General features: G+C 39.8%; 1 protein-coding gene across 3 annotated transcripts in view; it reads right to left on the bottom strand.

The window, feature by feature from the left end:
• RNF24 (ring finger protein 24) overlaps positions 1-12,122 on the bottom strand; it is a 77,418-nt gene that overhangs the window by 19,371 nt on the left and 45,925 nt on the right. For all 3 annotated transcript variants that reach the window (XM_027624005.1, XM_027624004.1, XM_027624006.1), the window contains one exon: positions 3,987-4,136. In XM_027624005.1, coding sequence (XP_027479806.1) covers positions 3,987-4,129 — 143 coding nt within the window. In that variant the 5' untranslated portion in view covers positions 4,130-4,136. The remainder of the gene's footprint in view (positions 1-3,986; positions 4,137-12,122) is intronic.

The raw sequence follows: 12,122 nt of genomic DNA, 5'->3' as shown, positions 1-12,122 counted from the left end.
GCAGGCAGAGAGGGAGAAGCAGGCTCCCCACTGAGTAACGAGTCCAATGCAAGACTTGATTCCAGGACCCTGGGATCATGACCTGAGCTGACGGCAGACGTGTTATGACTGAGCCACCCAAGCAGCCCCACATTAGTTTTTCTCTTAACTTTTATTGTGAAATAATTTTTCAAAATAGCTGCAAAAAGAAAAGCTGCAAAAAATAGAGGTCACATAAATTTCCTCCCAGATTTACCAATGTTAACATCTTACACAACCATTGTACAATGATCAAAACCGGAAATTAACACTGATATTATTGTCATAATATTAAACAGACATTGTTTGAATTTCACGTTTTTTTCATTACTGTCCTTTTCCTGTTCTATTATCCAATCCAAGATCCTACCTTGCATCTATTTATGTCTCCTTAGCCTCCTCCAATCTCTGACAATTCTTTAGTTTTCCCTTGACTTTCAAGATTTTGACACATTAACCAATGATCATTTGGTTATGGAGGTGTCTACCAGGTCTCTCCACTGTAAAAGGTACTATTTCCCTCTTTGTGACTGATCAATATCTTGGGGGAGAGATGTTGAAACTATGCAAATACCCTATTTTTTTCTCAAACTTTTGCCCACTTATTTTAGCACCCATCTTGCTTGCAACAATTACTGTAGTGGCTACATGATGGTGGTTTTGTAGTTTTCTAATTCCTTGTACATTAATTGGAATTCTTCTGTACGGAAGAGTTATCCCTTATTTATTTATCAGTATTAATTTGTGTATATTTGTTTTCGTCTATGGGTTATAATTCAGTATGATCATTATTTGTTTTGTTGCTCAAACTGATTTAGGGTTGGCCTTCAGGAGCTCCATCAGGTTGACTCCTGTGTCCTCTCAATATGCCCCCATCCTTTTCCATGCACGTCCTTGCTTACTGGCACCAAAAGGTGTTCCAGGCTCATCTTGTATTTCCTATGCCCCAGTTGTGGAATTAAGCACTTCTTCAAAAGAATCTTCGTTCCTTTTATTGGAGAAGAGTATTTAGAAACCAAAATCTGGGCGCTAGGTGAATAGCACTTTAAGTACTGGGGCTTTGTAACAAGTATGGGTCTGGCAGTATTAAGTCCTCAAGCTCTGCTCTTAACTACTGTCTTGGCTATTCTTTTTTTTCTTTAAAGACATTTATTCAGCGTCATCATTAGACTATTACATTTAGCAATCAACAGCATGGGTGCAAAAAAAAATCTACATTAAAACCCTTTGTTGGAATGCTTTCCACTTTCCACAGAACAGAAACAAAAATAACCTGTTATACAATTAGTCACAAATACAGTCCTCGAGTTTTTTGCCCATACACATGAGTATTGTCTAAAACATGTCTTCTTTGTAGCAGCTCCGCCCTGCCACCACTGTGCTTGGCTGAGTTCACAAATCTGTTGTAACCTGTAGCTTCCCTGTCACTTCTCTGGCTCTCCTCTCCTGCTGAGCTTTGTTTCCTGGCAGTGATTAAAACCTTCTGCCACTGCCATAGCTACTGCTGCTGCTGGAACCACCATAGCCACCTTGGTTTCGTGGTTTGACAAAGTATTGGCCTCCACCACCATAAGGGCCAGAGCTTCTGCTTCCGAGATTTCCTCCTTTCATGGGTCCAAAATTTGAGGACTGATTGTTGTAATTGCCAAAATCATTATAGCTTCCGCCACCTCCAAAGCTGCTTCCGTCATTACCAAATCCGTTATAGCCATCCCCACTGCCACCATGTCCACCACCACCTCGACCGCCACCAAAGCCACCTCGACCACTGAAGTTCCCTCCACGACCAAAGCTGTCATTCCCACCAAAACCACCTCCACAATCACCACCAAAGTTTCCAGAACCACTTTGACCTCATTGGCTGGATGAAGCACTAGCCATCTCTCGCTTAGATAGGGCTTTCCTTACTTCACAGTTATGGCCGTTCACAGTATGGTATTTTTGAATGACAATCTTGTCTACAGAGTCATGGTCATCAAATGTTACAAAAGCAAAACCTCTCTTTTTGCCACTGCCTCGGTCAGTCATGATCTCCATCACTTCAATTTTCCCACACTGTTCAAAATAATCTCTTAGATGATGTTCTTCAGTGTCTTCTTTAATGCCACCAACAAAAATCTTTCCACAGCTGTTTAGGTTCTTTGGGAGACTCCGACTTAGACATGACAGTGGTGGGAGAGGAGACTTTAACGATGCTTACTTGGCAGCGTCCACGGGCAGAAAAGCCGTCTTGGCTATTCTTGATCCTCAGCACTTCCATATAAATTTTATGAGGTAGTCACTTTCCACAAAAAATCTGTTGGGATTTTAACTGAGGTTGTATATAGAATTTATAGATCAATTGTGGAAGATCTTTGCAAGACAAAGTTTCCAACCTATGAACGTAGTATATTCCTCTATTTATTAGATCTTCTTTCTTTTTACAGATCTTTCTAGGTAGGACACGTAATTTTCTGTATTTTTGATTACAACATCCTAGTAGTTGTGAAGTGGTATCTCATAGTGGTTTTATTTTGCATTTCCTTTATGACCAATGATGTTGAACTTCTTTTCATGTACTTGCTGGCCATTCATATATCCTTTTTGGGGAAATGGCTATTTATTTAAGTCCTTTGTCTATTTTAAAATTCAGCTTTTTGTCATTGAATTGTAAGACTTTTTTAAAAATATATTCTGCTTATTAAATCTTTATCAGATATATGAATTAAAGGGGCACCTGGGTGGCTTAGTTGGTTAAGTGTCTGACTTCGGCTCAGAGCATGATCCCAGGGTCCTGGGATTAAGCCCCCTATTGGGCTTCCTGCTCAGCGGGAAGCCTGCTTCTCCTTCGCCCACTCCCCCTGCTTGTGTTCCCTCTCTCGCTGTGTCTCTCTCTGTCAAATAAATAAATAAAATTTAAAAAAAAGCAGCTTTTCCTAAAAGCTATAATTAGCTATGGTGTTTATTACTCTGAGAAAGACCTAAAAATCATAACCAGCCAGCATATCTATGAGAGATAAGAAGTGATTACATTTTGTGAGAGCTTCAGAAAAGATTCACTTTCTATGAAGAACGTAAATTCACTTGTCAGAATATTGGAAATACACACTAAATTCGTTTGAATTTGACCATCAGTGAGTGGTCACTGGAGGAAACAATTATTGCTGAAAGATATCCAATGATGGTATTTATCTTAACCATAATCACATACTGTACAAATACTAAAAATTGTTAGAAGTATAATTGCTTAATAAAACCCAGCTTTCTACCCTTTTACTCATAAAGCTCTTTGAACAATATAGTACATGAATTTTTGTAGTCTGAGTTTTGGCTTTGAATATTAGATCCTATTTAAAAACTTAAAAGAGGAAGATGCTTGCTTAAACAATTATAAGTTAGTCAACTGTGAATCTTTACTGGCCAAATCCATTACTCCTTCAAGTGAGGTGTCACTGTCTGTACATGTGCTGTAGAGCTTGTGGAATAGTTTTTTTTTTTAAGTTTTTATTTATTTGAGAGAGAGAGGGAGAGGCATGAGTGGTAGGGAGCGGCAGAAGGAGAGGGAGAAGCAGACTCCCTGCTGAGCAGGGAGCCCAATGCAGGACTCGATCCGAGGACCCTGGGACCATGACCCAAGCCAAAGGCAGACACACAACTGACTGAGCCACCCAGGTGCCCTGAATATTTAGAGTTTTATGTAATCAATAATCTGAACACCTGACCAAAGGAGCTTAAAATCTTGAGACCACAAGAACCTGTTTAAAGGCTCAGATCTTGTCACAGCTCTTGATCTTGAGCTCATGATCAAGAGCTCATGAGTTTGAGCCCCACACTGGGTGTAGAGATTACTTGAATAATAAATAAACAAATTTAAAAAAAGAGAAAATTTGCTAATTATCGTACTTACACAATTTTTTAACATAAGGGAAGAAAGCTTATTTATAATTGTTTAACATATTCTGAAGTAACATAGAATGAAAATTGATTACCTAATCAAGTAGCAACAGAAGAGTAAACTAAGGATGAAGACAAATATAGCAGTGCCAAAAACCACAATATATATGTTGAGAGGCAGATTCTGGAATCCAATATTAGGCATCCTGAAGTTGTAATGTGGGAAATCCGAGCTCATGGATGAACTGTGGGGGAAGAAAAGAATGGAAAAAAATTAGGTTATAAAGACTAAGAACCAAGATAGCATTATCTTTTTTTTTTTTAAAGATTTTATTTATTTATTTGACAGAGAGAGACACAGCGAGAGAGGGAACACAAGCAGGGGGAGTGGGAGAGGGAGAAGCAGGCTTCCCGTGGAGCAGGGAGCCAGATGTGGGGCTCGATCCCAGGACCCTGGGATCATGACCTGAGCCGAAGGCAGACGCTTAACGACTGAGCCACCCAGGTGCCCCGACAGCATTATCTTTGTATGTATACAAGGCAACAATTTTATTAAGACTTGACCCCATTTGAAACAAATATGATAAAGAGTTAATATTTTTGCCATTCATCCATTTATCATGCCACAAATATTTACTGAGTACTTGCTATGTACCTGGCACTATTCTAGAAGCTTGAGATCCTACCTAAAAACTTTTACAAGTTACATTCATTCATAAAAAGGCATTTCACTGGGACGCGTGGGTGACTCAGTTGGTTAAGTGTCTGCTTTTGGCTCAGGTCATGATCTCAGGGTCCTGGGATTGAGTCCCACACTGGGCTACTTGCTCAGCGGGGAGCCTGCTTCTCCCTCTGCCTGCCATTCCCCCCTTCTTGTGCTCTCTCTCTGACAAATAAATAAATAAAATCTTAAAAAAAAAAAAAGGCATTTTGCTGAAATAATGCCAGGAATCAATAAACATATAAAAAAGTTCAACCTCAAACTGCTCAGGCTCTCCGCTCAGCTGAGAGTCTGCTTTTCCCTCTCACTCTTTCCTCTGTGCGTTCTCTCTCAAATAAATAAATAAAATCTTTTAAAAAAAAGTAGCAGCGTTAATAATAGTAAAATATTGGAAATAACACATCTCACAAGGAGGTAATGATTAAATAATTATGTTGAATCATGTTACAGTATTATAAGGTCATGAAAATCTGTTCAGTGAATTTTAATATCAAGGGCCAGATAAAGGTATGTGGGAGGGGGACCCGGGTGGTTCAAGTCGGTTAAGTGCGTGGCTTTTGATTTCGGCTTAGGTCGTAATCTCGGGGTCATTGAATTAAGCCCTGCGTCGGGCTCCACACTTGGGGGGAAGTCTGCTGGAGATTCTCTCCCTCTCTCTCAAATAAATAAAATCTTTTTTAAAAAAGATTTTATTTATTTGTGAGAGAGAGAGAGCGCACAAGCAGGGGGAGCAGTAGGCAGAGGGGGAAGCAGGTTCCCCGCTGAGCAAGGAGCCCGATGTGGGACTTGATCCCAGGACCCTGGGATCATGACCTGAGCTGAAGGCAGATGCTTAACCAACTGAGCCACCCAGGTACCCCTAAATAAACAAATCTTAAAAAAAAAAGATATGTGAGAAAAATTAAGCAGGCTATAGATTGTATATAAAATATCCCAATTTTGGAAAAGGTTGAAAAATGTGTACATACTGGTGTATGTGTGTGTATGGCAGAAAAAAGCCTGAAAGCCAACATGTCAAAATATTAACAGTGGCTTGTGGTTCACTAGTGATTTTGATTTTCTTCTTTTTTTTTAACTCCCTTTATTAGGTTAGGCCCTGTTCTAAGCATTTTACTGGCTTTATTTTATCTTCACATAATACCTCTATAGGTAGGTACCCTGGTATCTCCCATTTTATAGATAAGGACACCAAAGCTTAGAGACTTTTGGTCACATAGTCATGACTGACCAAGTACGTATGGGAGCCAAGCCTTCTCCAACTCCAAAGCCAGTGCACCCATAGCCTATATGCTCTATGGTTTTTCTCTTGTGTTGTTTTTATAATCAGAAAACAGCAAATATTGTTTAAACATTAAAAAGGGGGCTATTTCTGTCAATTTGCTTGGTAATACTTACCGATCACCACACAGGTCAAATTCCATGAATGGAGGTTGCCCTCTCCATTAGATGATGAGCTTTAGTGATAAACTGGCTCATCACACCTTTTCACTAGAACTTTTCTTGTCATTTTGATTCATTACGAAAGAAAGAGCAACTACTAGGCCTGATCATCAAGACCACATATTGATAAGTGAATTATAACAATGACTACTGCCAAAATCAAAACAAAATAAAAATCTACTTTTTTATATAATATAAATTTATTTATATAATGTAAATTTAAAAAGTGTTTACAGATTTTTAATGTCTTTGTTGGTTCCCAGAAGAGTATATTTATAGACACTACTGAGATACTTACTGGCTGTATCTGAAATCTAATGAGTTATTACTTTAAAAAAAATTTATTTGAGAGAGAGAGTGCACACACACACACACAAACGTGGGGAGGGGCAGAAGGAGAGGGAGCAGACTCTTCACTGAGCATGGAGCTCAACGCAAGGCTCGATCCCACGACCCTGAGATCATGACCTGAGCTGAGCTGAAATCAAGAGTTAGCACTTAACCGACTGAGCCACCTAGGTGCCCCATAACTTATTTTTTAAAATTTATTTATTTTTATTTTTTTAAAGATTTTATTAATTTATTTGACAGAGAGAGCGAGAGAGTACAAGCAGGGGGAACAGTGGAGGGAGAGGGAGAAGCAGACTCCCCGCCGAGCAAGAAGCCGGATGCGGGGCTTGATCCCAGGACCCTGGGATCATGACCTGAGCTGAAAGCAGATGCTTAACCAGGTGCCTTGACTTTTTTTTTTAATTAATTATTTTTATTAACATATAATGTATTATTTGTTTCAGGGGTACAGGTCTGTGATTCAACAGTCTTACATAATTCACAGCACTCACCATAGCACATACCCTCCCCAATATCCATCACCCAGCCACCCCATCCCTCTCACCCTCCTCCACTCCAGCAACCTTCAGTTTGTTTCCTGAGATTGAGTCTCTTATGGTTTGTCTCCCTCTCTGGTTTCGTCTTGTTTCATTTTTCCCTCTCTTCCCCTATGATCCTCTGTCTTGTTTCTCAAATTCCACAGATCAGTGAGATCATATGATAATTGTCTTTCTCTGATTGACTTATTTCGCTTAGCATAATACCCTCTAGTTCCATCCATGTCGTTGCAAAAGGCAAGATTTTTTTGATGGCTGCATAATATTCCATTGTATATATATATATATATATACATCTGCTTTATCCATTCATCTGTTGATGGACATCTAGACTTTCCATTCCACAAACCATTGCTGCTATAAACATTGGGGTGCATGTGCCCCTTCAGATCACTACATTTGTACCTTTGCCCCATGACTTATTACTTTTACTTATTACTTATTAATTTCCAGCTTCTAAAAACTTGTACCAGGAAGTCAACAGCTGCAAAGGACAACTTCATCCCATGGAAACTCTTCTCTGAGAACTTCTAAATATAAATAATGGGTAATATTTAGTTTTGAACCTTTAGCCATTTTCTGCAAGTGCTTTTTTACTCAGATACATAATTTCCTTTTTCCTACACTCAGATCATCTTGGAAGGGAAGGAAGGAGTTAAGGAATACTTCATTGAATATATCTAGCACGCACATTAGAGAACTGTAAAAAAATTATAGCTGCACTAAACTTAACTCAATCTCCCCATCGCTGAGAGGGCCTCACTTGATGACCCTTGCTACAGTCAAGACTTAGATGGCTGTTCTTCAATCCCTTAGAAATATCCCTCACCAGACAAACTAGGCTTGGTAAAAGAACTCTCACCTTAGGAAATAAGAGATTAAACATCCATCCTGTAAGGGCTAATAGAGAGGAAGCAGGCAAACAGAAAGCGGTGTCGTAGAAAAAGGGACAGGTTTGCAGTCAGCAACTCTGGATATTGTTCCCAGGATATCACTAGCTATACGTCGGTAATTGGTCCAGCTATACCTTAATTTTCTCATTTTTCAAGTGGAACAATGCCTATTCTATGGACTTCAATGGATTCCTGGAAGGATAAAATAAGACCACAGATCCTGAAGTGTCTGAAAACTCTAAGAGGACAAAATACTAAGGTTTTAGTGCATTTGTGTGTGTGTGAGCACATTTTGGCAGGGACAAGGAGGAGGGGTGACATTAAGTAAAAGAACATAAAAGAAGCCCTGACAAAGATCAAGTCTCTGGAAAGGATTTCACCAAACTAAGTGCTCCTTTCTCAGGGAGCACTTCTGCACACGCTGCTAAGCTTTGTGTCAAGTGGCCTGCCAACCTGGTCCCCAGAGGCAGAAACGGGAAACTTATTTGGCTAAAAGCAGCCATCAATACAGGCCAGCAGGGAGTGTGTCAGTGGTGTGAGAATGTTGCCCTGCAGGACTCCTTGCACTGGGTGGCACCACCAACAAACTTGAGGAATTCTGAATAGGTACACAGACATGTAGAGGATTAAAGGTAGCACTGTCATTAGAGGGAAGAGACATCTACCTCAGTGCTCCTGAGACCTGGCTGCTGAGATTATTCTATGAGTTCTCCCTTCTAGGCAGGGCCTTACAACCTATTACCAGAGGAGTGGGGTTGGCAGAGGACAGCTGATGCAGAATACATTTTAGGAATTTTCTATTCTTTTGATAATTTAATTGCTTAGCTACAATTGAAATGTTGGCCCAAGAGTCTAAATAGATGGTGTATTATTCCAAGATGTTAATACTAGTCTAGTGACACTTTAGTTTTATAATATTTTCATCATAATATCTTTTCAGCGTATTAACCTTTTAAAATAAGGTCATTTTTAAAAAGAGAGCCACTGGGGTGCCTGGGTGGCTCAGATGGTTAAACATCTGCCTTTGGCTCGGGTCATGGTCCTGGGGTCCTGGGATCGAGCCCCACATCGGGCTCCTGGCTCAGCAGGGAGCTCGCTTCTGCCTCTCCCACCTGCTCATGGTCTGTCTCAAATGAATAAATAAAATCTTAAAAAAATAATAAAAAGAGAGCCACGACTGGGGTGCCTGGTGACTCAGTCGGTTAAGCAGCTGACTCTTAATTTTGGCTCAGGTCATGATCTCAGGGTTGGGGAGATCAGGACCCATGTTGGGCTCTGTGCGCAGCAGGGAGTCTACTTAAGATTCTCTCCCTCTGCCTCCTCCCCACGTGCTCTTGAATAAATCTTAAAAAAAAAATAAAAAGAGATCCACTATTATCATCCTAGTAATAAGCATACTTTGTTATTTAGGTATTACAAATGTAAAAATTATTTAGGAACGGCTCCTTGTGGGAGTGAAGAGGAGAAATAGAACACAGAGTGTACTGCTGATCTTGGCATTTCTGATTTCATTTGCATGAAAACCTTTTCCCTTCTTATGAAATTCATAGCTCCTGATATCTCTAGTCTCAGTCTAAATTTCAAATCATCTAATCAGGTTATTTAAAAAAGAAAAGAGAGGTGTCTGGGTGGCTCAGTTGGTTAAGCATCTGCCTTTCGCTCAGTTCATGACCCCAGGTTCCTGGGATTGAGCCCTGCACTGGGCTCCTTGCTCAGCAGGGAGCCTGCTTCTCCCTGTCCCGCTCCCCTGCCAGTGTGTGTGCTCTCTGTAGAATAAATAAAATCTTAAAAAAAAATAAAAAAGAAAAAAAGAAAAGAAAAGAAAGAGGTGAGAAGATCTGAGTATTTTATGGGCAGTGGGATTGCTCACCAATATAGAAAAGGGACAGAGTATGAGATTTGGCTGCACAGAGGTCCTGAGTTTAACACAATGCACCACAGCCAGAAAGGCTACAGCACTGTTTCTTGAAGTGTGTTTGATAGCCACATTCTTCGTAGGCCAGTTCCTGTTCCCTGGACAATACCACACCATCTTCCCAGTAATTAGCATTCTACTTTTGCTTTAAAAATGCTCAGAAAAACGGTATGGAGCTTCCTCAAGAAGTTAAAAATAGAGCTACCCTATGACCCAGCAATTGCACTACTAGGTATTTACCCCGAAGATTCAAAGGTAGTGATCTGAAGGGGCACCTGCACCCCAATGTTCATAGCAGCAATGTCCACAATAGCCAACCTGTGGAAAGAGCTGAGATGTCCATTGACAGATGAATGGATAAAAATGATATGGTATGTATATATAACGGAATATAACTCAGCTATCAGAAAGGATGAATACTTACCATTTATAGTGATGTGTATGGAACTAAAGGGTATTATGCTGAGCGAAATAAGTCAATCAGAGAAAGACAATTATCACATGGTTTCACTCATATGTGGAATATGAGAAACAGCGCAGAGGATCATAGGGGGAAGGGAGGGAAAACTGAATGGGAAGTCATCAGAGAGGGAGAAGAACCATGAGAGATTCTTTTTTTTTCTTTTTTCATTTTTTAACTGTTATGTTAATCACCGTACATTACATCATTAGTTTTTGATGTAGTGTTCCATGATTCATTGTTTGTGCATAACACCCAATGCTCCACACAGAATGTGCCCTCCTTAATACCCATCACCAGGCTAACCCATCCCCCCACCCCCCTCCCCTCTAGAACCCTCAGTTTGTTTTTCAGAGTCCATCGTCTGAACCATGAGAGATTCTTAACTACAGGAAACAAATTGAGGGTTGCTGGAGGGGAGATGGGTGGGGGGATGGGGTAATTGGGTGATGGGCATTAAGGAGGGCACGTGATGTGATGAGCACTGGGTGTTATAGGCAACTGATGAGTTATTGAACACTACATCTGAAACTAATGATGTACTATACGTTGGCTAATTGAATTTAAATAAAAAAATGCTCAGAAAAAGAGACACCAACAATTAGATTACTGTATTTTACAATTTATGGTTCACAAACCATTAAAAAAACCCCACATACTTGTGTCTTATAATACAGACATCCAAGAAAAACTTAAGAAAAATTATTTTAGGCTTTTAAAATCTTTTTTTTTTAAATGAGGCATAATTTACTTATAAAAATGCACCCACATTGTGTGTACAGGTCAGTGTTTGGACAAATGAATACACCCATGTTACCACAACCCTAATCAAGACACAGAACATTTCCATTTACCCAGAAAGTTCCCTTGTACCCCTGTGCAGTTAATCGCTACTCCCAACCACTGATCTGATTTCTATCATTACAGATTAATTTTCCTTAATCTAAAATTTCACAGTTAAATGGAATCACACTGTATGTACTCCTTTATGTTCAGCTTCTAGTCACTCAGTAGGTCCTTGAAAGACTCTTTTTTAAAAAAAATATTTATTTTAGAGAATGAGCATGAGTGGGGGGAGGGGCAGATGGAGAGGGAGAGAGAGAAGCTCTAGCAGACTCTGTGTTGAGCATGGAGCCTGACATGGGGCCCGATCTCACGACCCTGAGATCACGACTTGAGCTGAAACCAAGAGTCAGATGCTCAACTGACTGAGCTACCCAGGTGCCCCTAAAAGACTCGTAACAAATAGTTATAGAAAATACTTCACATTATATTCCCAGTTTGCTCTAATTATATTATCTATAATTATAGTCTCTTAAAGATTAACTTCATCTTTGAATATATCACTTTTATGGTTAATCCCTTGATATTTCTTTCTATACAGAATTCCTGGTTATCCTTTTAAGTTGTTTAATTGATTTCATGGAAGAAATTTTTATCATGTCCTTTATATAGGTGTTCCTTTCCATTTTTAAAGTCTTCAGTTGAGCACTTTCTTCCTACCTATTATTTTTTAAGTCTTCAGCAGAAGAAACATAAAGCTTGATTCACTCACCATGTTTTGTCCTGATCAAATTCTAAGAGAAAATAAGAACTCTGAGGTGCTCAGTAGTGAACAGTGAAGCCCCTTTTATGGTGAGGCACCTGCTGACATGGGCAAGTCTCCAGGGGCTAGGAGAACAGAAGTCCTAGCTCAGAACCTAGCCCAGGTGGGTTCCTTCATTAAGCCAGGGAGACTACAAAGGAAGTGGATATGCAGAGAATTCTTCCTTTCACTGCTGTTCTTTGATTATTTTCAACTTTTATTTCCATAGAATCATGAAAAAAAAAAAAAAAACAACCCTGTGCATCTATGGTCCTATACATCTGTTGGTGGGAAACAGTATGACTAATGCACACATAACACGATCAACAC

Source organism: Zalophus californianus, chromosome 8, assembly GCF_009762305.2.
Source record: "Zalophus californianus isolate mZalCal1 chromosome 8, mZalCal1.pri.v2, whole genome shotgun sequence".
NCBI lineage: Eukaryota > Metazoa > Chordata > Mammalia > Carnivora > Otariidae > Zalophus > Zalophus californianus.
The sequence above is the reverse complement of the archived record's forward strand: the minus strand, read 5'-3'. Positions and strand labels throughout refer to the sequence as shown.